Here is an 18,999-nt window from a genome sequence, read left to right as displayed (position 1 = left end):
CATATTTATTAAATGCAATACAATGTCTGTATATGGGCTTTATCTGATTATAATGAACAGAAAGATAAAAGTATGCCGTTGGAAATAAATCTATTTTTATTTTTTTCTGTCTTCTCAAATTGTCACCTGGTATAATTAATTTATTGCGTATTAAAAATATTATATTTTGCATCTCATGTGCCTCATGTATATTTCCACACCTGACACGTACGTACTTAAGTTTCTGTGGTTAGCACCGGTGCCTTGTTTGTCCCTTTTTGTTTTTTTCAGTTCAATCTAGCAGACACTTACATGCCCACATGTACATTGTTAAAGTGGCTGTGGCTCAGGAGCGGGTTGTCCACTAATCGGAAGGTTTTGTGCCATCAGTGTATGAATGTGTGAAAGGTGGAATGTGGCAAGTAATGTTTAAGTGCCTTGAGTGGTGGGGTGACTAGAAAAGCGCAGCATTGTAAATCCATTTACCAACGTTTTTGTTCTGTTACTTATTTCTGAAGAGATCGCTTCCTAATGTGACTTTAATGATTCATATTGTGCAAAAATGTATTCCAAAGTTTGAGCTTAAAAGAAAGATCCCCCTTTATCCCACCACCACAGCTCAGAGATTATCTGGCAGAACGCAGAGGGGATTTCATAGCTTTGACTGAACTCGGAAACTCTATGGCTTGTTAACTCCAAGAGGATTACATTTCAATCACACTATGTAGAATCTGAGTACTCCCCGTCTTCACCAAGTAAAATAAAATCTTGGCTTAATTTAAAATATAAACAGGCTATTTTCACAGAGGACATTTTGACATTCTACAGAATAAAGTCATACAGGTGTAAACAATACACTTAATGATAGCTGCATGGGGCATCGTGAGTCAGTATCCCATTTATATTTGATAAGTCAAAATGTTAGCTGTGAAAAAGGCATATTCTTCAGCCCACTAGATGTGCCAACATTTAGGATTACTGCAATGTCCACACACCAGTTCAATATCTGCTTAAACCTTTTTAAAGTTGACTTGCTTTAATAAAGTAATGATCTATTAAAAACAAGTTTAAGGAGAATGAATGAAACAGCCAGTAAAAGTTTGCATTTTATTGGTAAACAAAAAACAACATTACAGATGCATACAAATTATAGTCCACCTACAGGCCACCTCGGACAGAGGTTCACACATTACAAAAAAAAGAATCAGACAGGTGAGGCTCACAGTCAACAAACAGTATGTCACTACTCTAAAAGGCTCACTAATGTTTTGAATCAGAGTAGGATATCAGAATACGAAATACTTTAATGATCCCAGGGGGAATTTATTTAGCGATTGATTCACTTCACATGTTCTTAGATTGGCAAATACTTCATACTTATGCAACAGAAATGCAACACAATGAGGAAAATCTAATCAAGAATGTAAGAAGCAATATGATCCATAGCCTGATAGCTGCAGAATTGTATAATATGTTTTGGACAAACATTAAACATTAATATTCCTGTCAATGTTTGACATTAAAATCCAGGATGTATTTATAAAAAAAAACTCCAATTATTTACGTCATAATCAAATACAATTAGGTTGCTAAGAAAAACAAAAAAAATGAAAAGGTAGTTTCCCCTTTGTGGGACTGATAAAGGAATATCTTATTTTATCTTGACCTCCAATAGGTTGTCAGTGTTTTGGACAAACATTGCTAATCCTGTCATTGTTTGACATTAAAATCCGGGATGTATTTATAAAAGAAACCTCAATCAAATACAATTACGTTGCTAAGAAAAACAAAAAAAGTAACAATTATGATGCCAGATAACACGTGGGTGTCTACAGAACAGAAAAAAAAATTAAGGCTGCGGGGAGAAGCAGGGTGTTCAGGTGATCACAACCGTGGAATGTATGTACCAAGAAATAGCAAGAGGGTATCCTACGAGGAGGCCTGGGGTATAAAAAAAATAAAATAAAAAGAATTACAAAACATTTCCCCAATCCCTCTAAAAATGGCAAGCCTTTCTACCGGTAATGACGCGGCGGTGGGCTATGGTGCTGTGGAGGGTGCCTCCTGGGGGGTGGACTATGACGCGACATAGCATGGCGTGGAGGCGACTGGTAGCGTGGAGGTGGAGATCCTCTGTTATGGTAGGGAGGTGAATAGCGACCTCTGGATCTGGAGCGGGAACGTGATCGATTCCAGTTGGGAGTGCCCCTCTCCTCAAAGACGCGGATGTAAGCAGTCTCGCCCTATCGAAGGAAAAAGAAAAATACAGGCCATTTGTTCCTTTCACCATCTCAAGAATAAAAAAGGGACAATTGAATCTCATCAACACTGGAACTCACTTGATGTGAACGGAACTCGGTTCGATCCAGTCTGCGTAGTGCATACTCCATGTCCTCTCTACGGATAAACTCCACCACGCCCTCTCCATCACGCTGCACATCTGCAAAACAAACGTCTCCTGCCTCGCGCATATGATCTTTCAGATCCTGCCAGCTCCCAGTTGGTGGTAACCCTGGAATAGGAAAACACATGTGATGGGGACAAAACGTACTTCCTTGCTTTAAATGACCTGGCACTTTCAAATCATTGGAGGGACATGTTCATCTTTTGCACAACGTCTAAACACTTTGGAGGTAAACAACACCTTTCCTATGGTTTTAATGCATTTTTTTAAGTATGAGCTTAACAGAAATAGACATTTAAAAGCTCAAACAAAATTAGTGGTAGAACGTTTCAGTGAACCCCCTTTTTTTTCAAAAGACCAGACCCCAAAAGTGTTGTACTTTCAGCACTGCTTTAGCATGACCAGTCAAGTCAGGCAACTAAAAACCTCTGTCTAAGCAGCCCAATTCTACAACTTGTATAAACATGCTTGTATAAAGGAGATAAATGTAGTACACAGTAATAAATGACATGCAATGACAAAATTGCACCTACCAGTCACTACAGTCGGTGTTTGGGATTATGCAGCCAACATGACCGGTTTCAGTTTACTGTTTTGTTTTTCATGACTTTAAGTGCTGACTTGACCTCCTTTGACCAGTCCACCATGAGAGAAACATATCTGCCTATGACTCATGACGTCCTCTACTAGTTCCCTTGTCCTCCAGTCCGCCATTAGAGAGAGAGAGAGAGACGTATCTGCCTATGACTCATGACGTCCTCTACTAGTTCCCTTGTCCTCCAGTCCGCCATTAGAGAGAGAGAGACATATCTGCCTATGACTCATGTTGTCCTCTACTAGTTCCCTTGTCCTCCAGTCCGCCATTAGAGAGAGAGAGAGACATATCTGCCTATGACTCATGACGTCCTCTACTAGTTCCCTTGTCCTCCAGTCCGCCATCAGAGTGAGAGAGAGACATATCTGCCTATGACTCATGACGTCCTCTACTAGTTCCCTTGTCCTCCAGTCCGCCATGAGAGAGAGAAAGAGACATATCTGCCTATGACTCATGGTGTCCCTTTACCAGTCCCTTTGTCCTCCAGTCCGCCATACGAGAGAGAGAGAGACATAACTGACTATGACTCATGACATCCTCTACTAGTCCCCTTGTCCTTCAGTCCGCCATGGGAGAGAGAAACACAACTGCCTATGACTCATATCATCCTCTACTAGTCCCCTTGTCCTCCAATCCGCCATGAGAGGGAACGTTATCTGCCTACAGCTCTTACGTCCACCATCCTACGTATACTTCCGGGATGCCGAGAAAGAGAGAATATGAATTGGCTAGGACTCATGTCGTCCACCTACCAGTCACTATGACCCGAAATTCAGATCTTCGAGTTGGGGGTCCAAATCTTCCCCTGGGGCCGCCTCCTCCTCCTCCTCCTCCTCCTCCCCCTCCACCACCTCCGCCGCCGCCACCACCACCACCTCCACCTCCCATAGGACCAAATTTAGCACCAGAGGATCGAGGATACTCCACACGCAGCTTGGAGTCTCCATATCCATATCCATTTCTTCCATAGACAGCATCATCTGCATCCCTAAAAGAGAGCAAATAACTCCTTACCAAAGTACGCTTCTTTCACTTGTGGACAGAGATCCATCCATTCCCTGCAGGCAGTCAGTGGAGACGATATCATACCATAAAACTTAAGGTATCCAGCAAGGGGAATGTGATTCAACTTGCCACAGACCATCCCTGAAACTCACCGTGGGTCTTCAAATCGGACGAAGGCAAAAGGGATAGTGCCTCTATTGGCCTTCAATTCAATGTCGCGGATTTTTCCATATTTGTAGAAGAGATCCTCAATGTCTCTCTCCTGGACATCCACAGGAAGATTCCCCACATAGATCCGGCCATCCGACATGGTGGTTGAGTGCGTGGAACTGCTGACACAGAATGGGGGCACCTGCAGACTTTAAGATCACTTCTTGCTTTGACAAATTGCTGTTGAAGTCGTCCTTATCCTAATCCTAGTTCCAATCCGAAACTTAGTCCATTTGCCTCCACTTCCTTAATTTAGACAAAAATAAAACTCTAAGCCTGGGATGAAGCCATGATAGTAGTAAATGATGGTTTCAAGAGAAATTGCACAGACCATTGGATCCAAGCCTGAAAGCTTTAAAAAACAGGGTAATGAATGTCAAACAACCTTAATAAATAGTTAATATTATACTGCTTGAACTTAAGCACTGCCTTAAGAAAATCTACTGGAAAATAAACCCTGAGTAATACACATGCTTACATAAATGTTGCTGTGTGTGTGTGTGTGTGTGTGTGTGTGTACATCAATATGTACAGAAAGGTAATGAATTGGAAATGAAAAAGGAAAAAAACAACTACCCCCTCAAAAGGAAATTTCCCCTTTGTGGGACTAATAAAGGAGTATCTTATTTTATCTTAACCTCCAATAGGTTGTCAGTGTGTGTGTAAATATTTACTCAGCCTAAAGATCTACCAGCATTGCAATGAGATTTTACTCAACAAATCGCCGATAATGTCCACAACAAATTAGGATACAATAACAAGTGTACTATGTATGGCAGTAATGACTTACTGAATTGCAACTACAATATAAAAGTGTAATTACTTTTCTGGACACTCGCCTATAACATTAATATGGTGTAAACTGGCAATGGTATGTTGTATAACATTGAAATAATAGCCTGTAATTAATTTCATAATCAACAGTTTGTGAACCAACCAAACCTGATTCAATTTTGGATTCATTTTAAATCTATCCGAATTATTATTAAAAAAAGTATTTATACAGCCGATATACTACAAGATTTTTTTCAGGGAAATGTGATTATATAGGCTACCTTTCAAGTACTAATTTATTCATTTTGTATTTATTGTTCAATTTGTACTTCCTTTTTAAAAACTGTGTATTTAAGTACTCTTTCTTCTGTAAAAGTACTTATGTCATCATAATGGTAGATTGAGATGTTCAGTAAAAGGAAAAATGACTGCCTTTATGTATATATATGTACATATATATAAATAAAAGTATGATGTCGGAATGTTCTACAACTGTTTGTGTCACAGTATTATGAGAATTAGCAAATAAAGTTATTTTTTAACTGTTAATCGTTAACTGCTTTCCAGCTAAACATTCATGTTGCGTCTGAGATTGATTACTTATTTTAATAAACGTTAGCTAAGACCTCGAAAGCTGCTGGTATACACCATCGCTTTAATAGTAACGCTATGGGGAGAAAAAGAAGGTGGTTGTCAATAATTAAATTTAGTTAACCTTTGCCTTAGTCTCGAACTGTGCTGAGGCTAAACTAGCCTGCAGCTGCCGAGCTAACTTAACTTTAGCGTCGACAGGTTGATCCCTTACAAGCAGTTTCTATAACATACAGTCTTAGTGAGTGGTCATGACATACAACAGAAAACATTTAAGTTCAGCTTGACATTTGTAGATTGAAGTTAACGCCGACTTAAGACGTGTTATGTATCTTAACGTTAGTTCAGTACGACAGAGGTCTCTTTGTTGATAATGTCAGATCAGCTAGTCGGGCTAACGAGTCTCTGTTCCGTGCAACAATATTTATCACACTCGGAGATAAACATTAATTAGGCAGTACACATTAAATATTTGCAGTAAACAACACTTAAATTACCAAAACAGTAGATTACCTTTAAAATGAATCAAGGGCGCCTTCTTTCACAGATGTAATGCTAACAGTTAGCAGGCTGTGCCGCTGTTTCCGTGCTAGTTAGCAATGTTAGCTAACAGTGGCCCAGCTGCTCCGTGACTTCTTCTACTTCTTCATTTCCGGTAGAAAGGAAGTTAAGGGGAATCGCTCTGCTGCCCACTGCTGGAAAGAATAAGAACATGTTACTGCCGTTGGTATACAGTGCCTATAGAAAGTCACGAAATTGTCACTTTTTTGTTTTACAGCCTGAAATGATAATACATTAAAATATTTCTGAAAATTCATAAAAATTAAAAACTAGAATAGCAATTTTGGAAAAGTGATCAGTCCCTTAAGAATAACCATTATAAACATTGCCAGGTATAACCAATCACCTTCCAGATTACACATCAAGTTAACTGGCCTCCACCTGACATCAACTGTGGCGGCTTTGATTTTACTTCAGAATAAAATCAGCTGTTCCTCAAGGATTCCACACCTAGGAGCGCATGATAACACAAAGAAATCAACATGGTTGGAAATATGCCTTCAAAAGAGCTCAGGAATAAAGTTGTGGATAGGCACAATCTTGGAGAATGATATGAAATATTTCAAAGGCTTTAACTATCCATCAGAGTACCGTTCAGAGTATTGTCCAGAAGGCATATGGCATCACCCAGACATCGCCTAGATCGGGCCGCCCCTCCAAACTGGAGGACCGAGCCAGGAAAAGATTGATCAGGGAAGCTACCAAAAGGCCCATGGTGACCTTGAAGGAGTTACAAGTCTAAATGGCAGAGGTTGGTCAATCTGTGCATGTGACAACACTTTCACAAGTTCAATGTATGTATTCTATGTATGACAGGGTGGCAAGAAAGAAGCCTCTTCTGGGAAAAAAATGTCATACTGAGTCTTGTAAAAAAACATATTGAAGATTATGATGCCATGTGGTAAAAGGTTACATGGTCAGATGAGACCATAGACCAAGCACTATGTTTGGGGGAAACCAAAGGCAGCACAACCCCCAAAACACACCATCCCTACAGTGAAGCATGGTGGTGGCAGCATTATGTTGTGGGCTTGTTTCTCTTCAGCAGGGACTGGGCAGCTGGTCAGGATTGAAGGGAAAATGGATGCTGCCAAGTTCACCCAAATTCTTGAGCAACACCTGCAGTCCTCTGAGACTTGAAAATGGGCAAGTGGTTCACCCCCCAGCATGACAACGACCCAAAACACACCACCACAAAAACAACACAGTGGCTAAAGGATAGGAAGGTGAATGACCTGACCTGAATCCTACAGTCCATCGACGCTCACCACAGAATTTGATTGAACTTGAACAGTTCTGCAGGAACAATGGGAAAATATTTCCCAATCTAGGTGCACAAAGCTGGTAGAGACAGATCCAATCAGACTGATGGCTGTAATTAAAGCAAAAGGTGCTTCCACAAAGTATTAAATCTGGGGACTCATTTATTTTCTAACCCTGGTATTCTAGTTTTTCATTTTTTATTACTTTTCAGAAACTGGAATGTTGTAAGGCAAAATGTGTAAATCATACTGGAAATATAAATACATTTTTATGTTTTATCATTTCAGGCTGTAAAACAAAAAAGCAACTATTTCAAAAGGGTATCAGGACTTTCTATAGACATCGTATCCCTACAGGGATTTAGTCATGAATGCTGGAATAAAATGAATTTAGACTTAAACTTCTCTTTATTAATCCTTTGGGATGACTCCCTCAAGGAAATTGAACTCCAGCAGCTTACAAACACACAAGGGAGGTATAAAAAAAAAAAAAAAAATCAGTACAGGATAACCAATAAACTCATAGCTAAATAAATACAGAAAGTATAATTATATTTGGCTTTGGATATTTGGCTGTTGCATAGAAAATAAAACATTTAAATATATACATACAAACACATATCCCAAGCTTGGCTGTTTCCAAAAAAACAGTAGAAAATTGTAAAAAAAAAACAATGAAACTGTCTCTGGAGAGTCAAGACCGCAGGACACTCTTTTTTTTTCACACTGCCTTTGTGTTGCCTCCATCCTGTTCTGGGAAGTTCCAGGGGTGATGTCTCTCTGGGTGGGTTGTGATATAACCAATTACACAATACTCTCAATGTGTACATGGATTCATTGGCCCTCACAACGAACAGAAAAGGTGAGCGCACATTGATATATGTTGATGAAAGCTTTTCTGTGGCCCCTGTTTGACCTATGCTGACTTTTGTTGTTATTGTTTTTTATGTTTAAATGTAATATTATCATATATACTGTATATTGCTTAGCTATTTTTTTAAAATACATTTTATTTGCTCACTGGTCTTATTTGTATGAATATCTAATTTTTCTGATTGTCTGCTTGTTCTTAATCTGAAATAAAGATTTCTAAATTGAAAAAAAAAAGACTTTCTTGAGAATTGGCTCATTAAGAAAGACACAATTCATAAGGGGAATCATTGAAAGCCAAAACTTACTGCAATATTGGTTTGTAAGTATTACATTGCTAAAATGTCAACAAGCCTAGAAAACAGTTAAGATAATCAGATGTCTTCTCAAAAACCATGTAATAGAATATCTAACACTGTCAATATGAATGTAAGGCAGGGATGATCACTTAAATTAGAACCACATTATTGTCCTATACAAGAAAAACTGAATGTAAAATTAAAAAGTCAAATGTTGCATTAGAATAGATTTGTATTTTACTTTATTGAAAGTGCCTTATAGGCCTCATAGGAAACACAACAGTGCACTGGTGGGCTTGTCAAACTGCAGTGCAGCCAAACATTGTTCAAACAAAGAGGGATTTGTTTAAACTATTGTAAGATCACCAAGTTTCAGACTGTGCATTGCACAAAACATCTGGCATTATTTCATTAGATGCAATGGTGCATCCACAAAACTTGAATCTTGGGTTTCTATATTTCACTCAATGTAAAATAGTTTCAAGAGCTGTAAAGAAAAGCGGATACACAATCTGATACCCATCTGAGTGAAATGTGCCACATTTGTAGTCTGTTAAAAAAAAGAATAACTTCCTTGCTGGCTTGCTTGCAGTCAGATCGCAACCAACCAATGAAGTGGTTATGTAACATGTGAGGCACCGCCCCCCGCGGCTGACTTTAAATATACCCACCGCCACAGAGACCCCATAGAGGCACTCGTGCTTTACGGGCGGCAGTTTTCAGAAAAGTAAAGTAAAACCATGTCGTATACTAAGTTTGTAGCAGCTCTCGTTAGGACAAACCCGGGAAATGTCAGCAAAATACGCATTTCCCCTAGAAGATGTCGGACCACAGTGGCATCCACCCAGAGCCGAGAAGAGAAAGCCCAGCAGATAGATGGGTGCCCCGTGGTGGAAGCTGTCCCGGTTGAACTCATCAGCCAGACCAAAAATGTTCAAAACACGCCGTTAAATCCAATCCACGTTGACTTCGACAACACCGAGGAAGCCTACAAAAGCAAAGGAAACATTGAACTGCTCCGAAGTCTGCTGGTCTTCAAGCTTTGCACTATTGACGTCCTCGTTGAGAAGAACAAAGAGGTGAGTTGATTTTGTCCAGCCTGCTCTTTCGATTAAAAAAAAAAAAGTATGTATGCTATAATTTATACATATTATATACATGTAAGTAGTATAAATTGTAGCATATAACTGAGTAATTATTAAGTGACTGGGCATGCAAGTGAGATTCAACCATATTATGGTACTAGATAATAACTACTGAGCAGTAATGAGCAGTGGTGGAAGAAGATATTTTCCTTGGTAAAAGCAGTAGACTAGTAATACCACAGTATAGACACAAATGTTACAAGTAGTGGTCATGCATTCAAAGCTTTACTTAAGTAAAAGTACAAAAGTTGTAGCATCAGAATATGCTGGATGGGCCAAAAGTAAAAGTATTTATTATGCACAATGGCCTATGTCAGATCAGGATCAGAGAATCAGTAACAATAATTTACTTTATTGTCATTATAAATAAATACAATATTAAAAAATTGGTGCAGACATGAAAAGAACACATTCATGAAACACCCATTGACAAAGACAGACGTAGTGAAAATGAAGATAAAAACTTGAATAAATAGAATAATTTAACTGTATTGTACATTTTGTAGGTAAAGTGTGGGTAGATGAAGTACAAGTACCTCAAAACTGTGCAGTTATTGAGTAAATGTTGTTAGTTATGTTCCACCACTGCCTGCTACGGTGATAAAATAACTTCTCGTCCTTGTTTTGTTTTGTTTTCAGCTGATGGATCTGAGTAAGAAGGTGTTTGGTCAGTGGATGTTTGAGAAGCTCATGAAGATGACCTTCTATGGTCAGTTTGTGGCAGGAGAAGACCACAACTCCATCAAACCTTTGATTCGGAAGAATCAGGCCTTTGGCGTGGGGGCAGTTTTGGACTATAGCGTTGAGGAGGACTTGACACAAGAGGAGGCAGAGAAGAAAGAAATGGAGTAAGTGATAATGTTTACACATTGCAGAACAGGAGTTTAGTACAATGGAGGCTTCTTTTCTCTTTAATACTTTGTGGTTCAGTATGAAATGTTGTACTGATGATTTAAACCAACACAGTTTATCCGTTTAAACTTTAATACATGCCATATGTGCACTGGTGTGGGCGCCATTTATGAGTTATGTAATATGCTAAACTCAAAAGGCCTGTTGAGTCAAGTTTATTTGCACAATGCAGTATCACATGCTTGACACAGCCCGTGCTCTCTTGAAAACAAGACAAGACAAAGACAAGGAGATACTCTGAACAACAAACAACCTGGAAAACTGGAAGAAACTAGGAGAGGCCATTTAAAGGGAGTACCCCTGCCCCCACCACTCTGCACACATGGTTGTAATAGGATCTGCATACTTGGAAGAGCAATTACAGGAATACAAGGGAATGGTTGCAATGAATAGATTTACAGTAATAATAATATCTTTACAGCTGTATGTAAAACTACCAACTTTAATTTTGTTCACTGCTAATGCCTTTTTACCAAAGCAAGTACATTCACGGCTCTGTGACTGTGGCGTACATATTATACAGTAGGCCCCAACAGGTCATTTTGCCCTTGAGTGCGTTGAGCCAATCATGCTTGCTGAGGTTCATTTTACTGTTCAAAACCTATGGCACTGAAACACACAGGTTAAAAGTCTGGACAACCCTTACTCTGTTTTTTCACCTGTGTTATGTGTCGTCCCTCTGCAAATGATCTTTTGGCTCCTTTATTTACACACAAACTTTACAACATTCCAATAAACTATAGTTTTATATTGTCCTTTTTAATCTTATCACTTGTGACTTCCGTCATGTGTCTTATCAAATTCAAATGAGTCATGCAATCCAAGGTATTTTTCCTACACAAAAAAAGACGGTAAACAGACTGTGTTTCATTTCCAGTAGCAATACAGTGCCCGTCCTCTATTGGCTGGCTAGAACAGACCCCTCTCTTGTGATTGGTTGAGCTGCTTATTCAGCTGCCAGCCTTCTAGAGTAATGTGATAGATCCCTTGGTGGGGCACACACGCCAATGTTATGCAATGTCCTAAAGAGGAAATAAGCTCAGTTGGCAGACATACACATGCTGAGCTCAAGCGAAACACAGTTTTATTTAGGATCCAGTTTTTTTTGTTTTATCAAGACTGTTTTCAAATTCAGAAAGACAAGAGTGTTAGGTCCATGAAGATGACGACACAGTGAACACAGTGGTTCTGTTTGTTCCCTAAAGCATCTCTCATGTCACAGTCAGCTTGAAAGGGAAATCATTATCATCTGAACTGCATAAAAAGGTTCCAGCAAGACTGCTTAAAATGACACATTACTTTCTTTAACATACAAGCCATACTCTGTCGTTTTCACATTTGTCTTTTGACATTGCAGTAGAGCTATCATTTGACCTTCCCATGTTCACTGTTGGCATACTGTTTGGTTAATTAACTCAAACAGTGTAAGTGACATAAGAAGTCATACAACTGGGAGAAAATATAGATGCTATAATAGTTTGTTGTGTAGAAAAGAAAATATATATAGTTTTGCTGTTCTGTTCTGATGCCAATCCCTTCTTCTTTTTCAGTGCATGTGTTTCTGAAGCAGAGAAAGAAAGTCCAGGTTTGTATATAGGTTGATTTATTGCGTGTGATGAAGTGAACAGTTCAGTTTTCAAATGTGTTGCACAATCAGTCACTGCAGTCCAAGTTTGTAACTGGAAAGACTCAGCAACTGATATACAGTTGCTGCAGCTCGGCCTGAATGCAACACAAGTCTAGCCAAGTGGCCATGTGCCTGCAGAGGACTGGTTATATCCAGATTTAGTGGGGACTGAAATTTCCCCCCGGGTGCGGTGAAAAGACGCTGGGTTCATGTTACGGATGTTTGAAACTCAAGTATAGATTCATCTACTAGTGCTTTCTCTGCTCTTATTTTAAAGCCTGATGTGATATTGAATGTTAATTCCTTAATACATATTCTAAGTATCACTCTCTAGCAGTAATATCAGTGATAGTTGTAGTGGCACCACATCATTTGTCATGAGATACATGCGTAGACATCATTAAGAATATTTAATAAACTGTAATGGAATAATAGAATGCTCCCACAGTTATCATACATAATTAAATGTACAGTACTCAAATTAAGTACTCATGTGAATCTAAAGAGCCAAGAAAAAATAGTTTTAATATCGTGGAACTCGTTCAGAATACTATGGTTTAAATTATATCCCATAATCCCATTGATAGAAATGTGATGGAGACATTTAATTCCCAGTGAGCTCCAAATTAATAGTAGTAAAAAATGCAAAACTATGTGGAGGAAAAAAAACTTTAAGTTGGTGGTGAAAACTCTTTTTCAGTGTCAGGCAGCTAACGTTACGTTTCTTCTCACTCCAGATGCTGATCATCGTGAGAAAAAGTACAAGGCCCATCGCCAGTTCGGGGACAGGCGTGGAGGGGTTATTAGCGCTCGCACCTACTTCTATGCAGATGAGTCCAAATGTGACAACCAAATGGAGACATTCATCAACTGCATTAAAGCCTCTGGTAAGCAGTAAAGTATTTGAGGTTAGTTTGTTAGTTATTATTGTTGTAGTGGCTATAAAATACACAAAAGCTAGTGTAAAAAAGTAAATTTGTTACATAAATGATAGGGTTGAATTACACCAGATAAAATGGATGGGAAGTTACACAACATCTAGTGACATAAAATGTGTTATTAATTACAGGCGGAGCCTCAGCAGATGGATTTTCTGCCATTAAAATGACTGCTCTCGGACGCCCACAGTTCCTTGTAAGTTTAACTTCATGCCTTTACTATGAATTGAAAATTAGGGCCCCACAGACTACAGATGTTTTGAAAAAAGACCTAAAAATCTACCTGTTCACCAAAGCACTTTGCTAAATGTCTTTAAATGTTGTTCTCCTTTAAACTTATTGCCTATTTTTCTTTTATTCTATTCTGCTCTGTAGCACTTTGATATTGTCGAATGTAATACAAATGAAATGTATTATCATTAATAATACCGAATTTAGAAAAGCGTGAATGGAATTGTTTGGCAACAACTGTGCTTTTAAATCTAACACTAATAAGCCATCATCATTTATTATAGCATAATGGGTAAATAAAACATTAGCCATTTATTTCTCTCTTTATGGCTTTGAGTCAGTGCCAAGTGATTGGTGTGATCATAGGGGCACATAGTGTAGAAACTCTAGCAGTGTTATTACTGAATGTATGTCAATTGGCAGTGAGCAAGAGGTGTAATTTTCTGTAAATAAAATACTGATTTCTCCAGCTAACCTCATCTCAGTGTGACTGAAATGCAACATCATTTGTAAAATGTGTTCTGTGTTTGAACAGCTCCAGTTTTCAGAAGTGCTGGTGAAATGGAGACAGTTCTTTAACGTCCTTGCAGCACAACAGGGGAAATCTGAAATGATGCTTTTGGAACAAAAGCTGGAGCCGGAACAACTCAAGGTGTGTTTTGCCTTCAGCAGGTCTAAAGCAGGTTCATGCAAGTCTACCATAACTGGTGTCTACAAATAATTTCAAGCTTTTTCTAAGATGTTCTTTAGTTGTGTTCAAGCCTTTGTGACTTTACGTGAAACTTAAATAAAGTCAGCTGCAATATTTGTTTTAAATTATTAAAATGTTTTCTTTGTAGGAAAGTTTGACTAAGATGGGTGTTGGAGCCAAGGATGACATAGAGAATTGGTTTACTGGAGAGAAACTGGGTTTGTCAGGGTAAGATTGTAAATCATTAGTGTAATGATGACTACAAATACTTCACAATAATACGTTTGTATTGTATACATCGATGCAGTAGTGTTTACGTGTCTCACATATTTTTACCAGAACGATCGATCTGCTGGACTGGAACAGTTTAATAAACGATACAACAAATATCTCCAATCTGCTCATGGTGCCAAACCTTGAGGTGAGTCATGTAAATAATTAGTGTTGTGCCCATAGGCTGAGAGGGACGTAAACGCACAGTGGCAATTCAGTAAGTGTTAAAAGGGCGTTTCCAGAAGTGATACGGCAGTTGATAACAGAAACACATGTTGCAACATATGTCTGAACTTCACATTTCAGACCCCTAAATTTGGCAGATAAATGTAATTATACAGCTAATGATCTAATAAAGATTATCTAATACATGAATAGAATAATGTAAACAAGACAACAGTTTGTATTCCCCCCTTATAACTTCATGACTTCTTTATGATATGATGGAAACAGGTTAATCCAACTCTTGCTTGCACAAGAAATTGATCTTCTTTACACAAGATAATAACTTGTGGCACAATGCCATATCTTCTTCCCACAAGTAAACATTTGTTCTGATGAGGAAAAAACATGATATCATTTCTGCAGAGTTGGTACAAGTCGGGTTCTTTTGCACATGCTGCTCTCACTCCCCCCACACTAAAACCCCGCCCTGCCTGTCACATACTGATAGTTTGCAGGTTTATCGTGGTCATAAAGATGGCTTTCAAAACAAATGCCAAACGATTCAATGCTTTTGTGTGTTGTTTGTGCAGACAGGCCATCTGGAACCTTTGTTGAACAAGTTTACAGCCGAGGAGGAGCGGCAGATGAAGAGAATGCTACAGAGAGTTGACGTTCTGGCCAAGGTAAAGATACCAAAACAAATACATGTGCATCTAGTATTCATTTTATTAGGCAATACAGAAATCTAAACCCAATCTATTAAAATCAAACCTAGTTCAAGGAAATAAAATAAAATGCTAAGGCAATAAACCCAGCTTGCCTTGCACATTAATAAGTGTCACCTATAAATACTCTTTTACAGCATGCCTTGGAGAATGGGGTAAGGCTAATGGTGGATGCCGAGCAGACATACTTCCAACCAGCTATTAGTCGACTGACCCTGGAAATGCAGAGGATATTCAACAGAGACAAGCCGATCATTTTCAACACTTACCAGTGTTACCTGAAGGTGAGATCACAGTTCCCTCTTTAAAGGTAATCATGGTTACTTTTACCATTGATTATTCATATCTACAAATCCTTCCTTTCTCTGCTGTGAAACCAAAATAATATTTTTTTGCCAATTATGTTGGTACGTTTTGTAATGTAAAGTTTTTTGTTGCTTGTAACCATACCGTAGTGATAGAAAAGCCTAAACATATTTTGTTTAGGCTAGCTCATGTTCACTGTGATATGGAGACATCACAAGTGGCTCTAGAAATGTCATGTTTCGTTTATTCAGGAATACTTGTTTTACACATTTGGAATTCAAATCTGGTTTCTGTAGCCATAGAGGCACCCTGCCCTGTAACGATTGTTGAAATTTAGTCATATCCTTTTGTGCTTTTTTGAAACTTTAAGGACGCTTATGACAATGTAACTGTGGACGTGGAGCTGTCAAGACGGGAGGGCTGGTACTTTGGTGCCAAACTGGTTCGTGGAGCCTACATGTACCAAGAGAGAGATAGGGCCAAAGAGATTGGCTATGAAGACCCGATAAACCCGGACTATGAGGCCACTAACATGATGTACCACAAGTAAGTTTTTGATAATTATCAAGGCCCTTTGTAGTTCATGGAGAAAATTCCTAAATCCTAACCACCTGCTTTGTTGTTTGTCCAGGTGTTTGGAGTATGTGCTGGAGGAGATCGACCAAAGCAGGAAAGCAAATATCATGGTTGCAACTCACAACGAGGACACGGTGAAATTTACTCTCAAAAAGTACGTTTTGCGACAGGCCCGCATGAAAAATTCAAATCCCATTTGGCATGTACCAAGTGTAGATTTAGTATGAGCATACAGAAAAGCCTTAAACCTCTCATTCATAAAGGATTAATGCTAATGGTTTAAACTAATGCATAGGATAATTGAAACGGAGTCTTTGTCAACTGTCTAAAGCATTTCAAGGATTTACAGAATGAGATTGCCAAATCAGTGGTGTAGTACTGCACTTCAGCTCTTATTATGTAACAGCCCTTGAACATGTATGTTTTTTGTTTCAGGATGAATGAGATGGGACTTTCACCCAGTGAGAATAAAGTTTACTTTGGACAGCTGCTGGGCATGTGTGACCAGATCAGCTTCCCGCTAGGTATGTTGCACTCAGCTCAGATACTTAAAGTAAACACTAAGTTATGGAATATGGTGGCTTACAGAACTACACAAGGTCTGGTTGCCTTTAAGAGGTCCCACTGAAACCTAGTCCCACATCTATCCAGGCTATAGATATCTTTGGAACAAACAACTCCACGTTATGTGACGTTGGTTCAGCAGGAACAGATTATCAGTCTGAACAGAAACACATAACCACCCAAATAGGGGATAGGGGGGACTGAAAGACAATATCTTTTGTGAATTGGACTTTGAGACGGGGCAGATAGCGGTCGCAAGTGATGCACAATTCACAATGCTATCACCGGCCACAAAACATTCTTTGTGAACCACCCCTAGTGTACTACTGTACGTAATAGCGCTTTATGCCAAAATACAATTTTTTTGTATAAAACAATCCCTCAGACAAATATGTCCTTGCATAATTAGACAAATTCAATGTGAAGGTCACAGTGCTTTGATTTTTAAACATGTGTTACTGTTAAAATATTTGTGCAGTGATCAGTTTTCAAGCGGAATGTTTTATTGCAGGTAATTAATAGTGAGACATAGAGGCTGGTTTGACCTTGTCCTGTCACTTGATATATACGTACAGTATATCATATCAACTATATCAGTGTTATCTTAATACAATATTTTTTCAGCAGAACTCACTTTCTAGATAAAAAAAGATTATGTCTGCTTAATGAATATGTACAAAGTCATGACGTGGAGTGTTGATATGGTGGAGATAGTGGACATTGATTTAAAACATGTCTCCTTGCTCTGTGTTTATTCCAGGTCAGGCAGGTTTCCCAGTCTACAAGTATGTCCCGTATGGCCCAGTCAATGAGGTCATTCCTTATCTGTCTCGCCGGGCTCAAGAGAACCGTGGCTTCATGAAAGGATCCCAAAGAGAGCGCAGTCTGCTGTGGACGGAGCTGAAACGCAGGGTGCTGGGTGGACAGATTTTCTACAAGCCTGTCTACTGAGTCACAAGACCGCTTTATACTACATACAGTACAACATACTAACTGCAGTATGTCTGTAAGCATTCCCCCATCTTAACCTGCTAACGGCTCTCAGAAGAGGAAGATTAATGTCCTTCCCTGTTTTGTTAGGCTGCACAGTAAAGAGCAAAGTTATGCAGTTTTACTGACGAATATGACAAAATGGCAGTATATATATTACAGAAGTGTTACACCATGATGATACGTTGTGGGGATTAATGAGCTGCTCCATTAACTAGTGATGATTGTTTTTTTGTGTCTAAATCAGAGTTTGAAATTGACCATGGCAATCCTCAGAGCTGAAAGCGAGCAGTGCGTCAGAATCAATGCAATGTGGATGTGCCTCTTTACATGTTTGACATACAACATGGAAATATCCAGTAGAGGCTAAGCGAAATATATAAATATAGATACTGTGTACATTCGGTTACCAAAGGTGGCTTGTATATAAATGTATATACCCTTTGTTTTTTTTAAATGGCATACAACACTCTTTTCCTCAGTGTTCAGTTCATCTTGTGTAGCTGTCACTCAAAAGTGCTTTATGATTGTTTTCACAGGATCAACTGGAACAATTGTGTTGTGGTCTTTGTTAGCTGTACACTCCTCTGAGGGGATTGTAAATTATTTTAGCATGTTTACTGCTGCTATTGTGAGTCATTGTGTTCTACTTGAACAAATATTGTTGAGAGATTATTATTGTTATGCAGCACAGTAAATGTAGCATCACAAACCAGATTATCCTCTTTTTGATCTCTCTTGACACATGCACGTTGATTGATGGACCTAAGGTAAAGAGCAGATCAAATATAAAGTTCTAAGTGCATACGTGTCCAGGGTCATTTTGCTGTGAATATGTGGAAACTACCTGTGACATGGTAGTGACTGTTTTGCAGTTACCGACCTTCATTTTACCTCTGACAAAACAAACTCCTTTCATTGTGTACTGAGCAGTAAGATGCTGTTGGGGCGGCAGTAGCTCAGTCCATAGGTGACTTGGCTGGGAACCGTAGGGTCACTGGTTCAAGTCCCTGTCTGGACCATGTATGGAGCGTGGACTAGTGGCTGGAGAGGTGCCAGTTCATCTCCTGGGCACTGCCGAGGTGTTGTTGAGCAAGGCACTGAACCCCCAACTGCTTGGGGCGCTGGTCACTGGCAGCCCCCTCGCTCTAACATCTCTCCTTGATTGCATGTATAGGTCCTGTTTGTGCATGTGTGTATTTCGGGCCTGTGTGTGTAACATGTTTAATAACAAGAGTGAAAAAATTCAATTTCCCCGTGCGGGATAAATAAAGTTCTTCTTCTAAAGTTACTTAATGTGATCCAG

The 18,999-nt window shown here is 39.0% G+C and overlaps 2 protein-coding genes across 2 annotated transcripts; one reads left to right on the top strand and one right to left on the bottom strand.

Annotated features, from left to right (window-relative positions):
- Window positions 1–1,123: 1,123 nt before the first annotated feature.
- On the bottom strand, window positions 1,124–6,160 carry srsf9 (serine and arginine rich splicing factor 9). Its single transcript, XM_083930326.1, has 5 exons — window positions 6,072–6,160; window positions 4,136–4,545; window positions 3,731–3,966; window positions 2,319–2,491; window positions 1,124–2,222 (listed from the first exon to the last, which is right to left on the bottom strand). The coding sequence occupies exons 2-5, from the start codon at window positions 4,291–4,293 to the stop codon at window positions 1,995–1,997; spliced, it is 795 nt and encodes a 264-aa protein (XP_083786452.1). The 5' UTR covers window positions 4,294–4,545; window positions 6,072–6,160; the 3' UTR covers window positions 1,124–1,994.
- Window positions 6,161–9,250: 3,090 nt separating this feature from the next.
- Window positions 9,251–18,164, top strand: prodha (proline dehydrogenase (oxidase) 1a). Its single transcript, XM_083929950.1, has 14 exons — window positions 9,251–9,629; window positions 10,335–10,543; window positions 12,158–12,192; window positions 12,972–13,121; window positions 13,304–13,368; window positions 13,939–14,055; window positions 14,243–14,322; window positions 14,434–14,515; window positions 15,123–15,215; window positions 15,395–15,541; window positions 15,934–16,109; window positions 16,195–16,293; window positions 16,575–16,663; window positions 17,464–18,164. The coding sequence occupies exons 1-14, from the start codon at window positions 9,291–9,293 to the stop codon at window positions 17,652–17,654; spliced, it is 1,872 nt and encodes a 623-aa protein (XP_083786076.1). The 5' UTR covers window positions 9,251–9,290; the 3' UTR covers window positions 17,655–18,164.
- Window positions 18,165–18,999: the final 835 nt, after the last annotated feature.

Source organism: Echiichthys vipera (assembly GCF_963691815.1).
Source record: "Echiichthys vipera genome assembly, chromosome: 16".
Taxonomy (NCBI): Eukaryota; Metazoa; Chordata; class Actinopteri; order Perciformes; family Trachinidae; genus Echiichthys; species Echiichthys vipera.
The sequence above is the reverse complement of the archived record's forward strand: the minus strand, read 5'-3'. Positions and strand labels throughout refer to the sequence as shown.

Excerpts from the sequence above, each read along its gene's own strand:
- prodha (XM_083929950.1), top strand. The coding sequence starts at position 9,291 with ATGTCGTATACTAAGTTTGTAGCAGCTCTCGTTAGGACAAACCCGGGA. Across the intron at positions 9,630-10,334 it reads TCGTTGAGAAGAACAAAGAG|CTGATGGATCTGAGTAAGAA; the intron begins GTGAGTTGATTT and ends TTTTGTTTTCAG. Across the intron at positions 14,516-15,122 it reads TCATGGTGCCAAACCTTGAG|ACAGGCCATCTGGAACCTTT; the intron begins GTGAGTCATGTA and ends TTGTTTGTGCAG.
- srsf9 (XM_083930326.1), bottom strand. The coding sequence starts at position 4,293 with ATGTCGGATGGCCGGATCTATGTGGGGAATCTTCCTGTGGATGTCCAG. Across the intron at positions 2,492-3,730 it reads ATTTCGGGTCATAGTGACTG|GGTTACCACCAACTGGGAGC; the intron begins GTAGGTGGACGA and ends TTCCTATTCCAG. Across the intron at positions 2,223-2,318 it reads CCGAGTTCCGTTCACATCAA|GGCGAGACTGCTTACATCCG; the intron begins GTGAGTTCCAGT and ends TTCCTTCGATAG.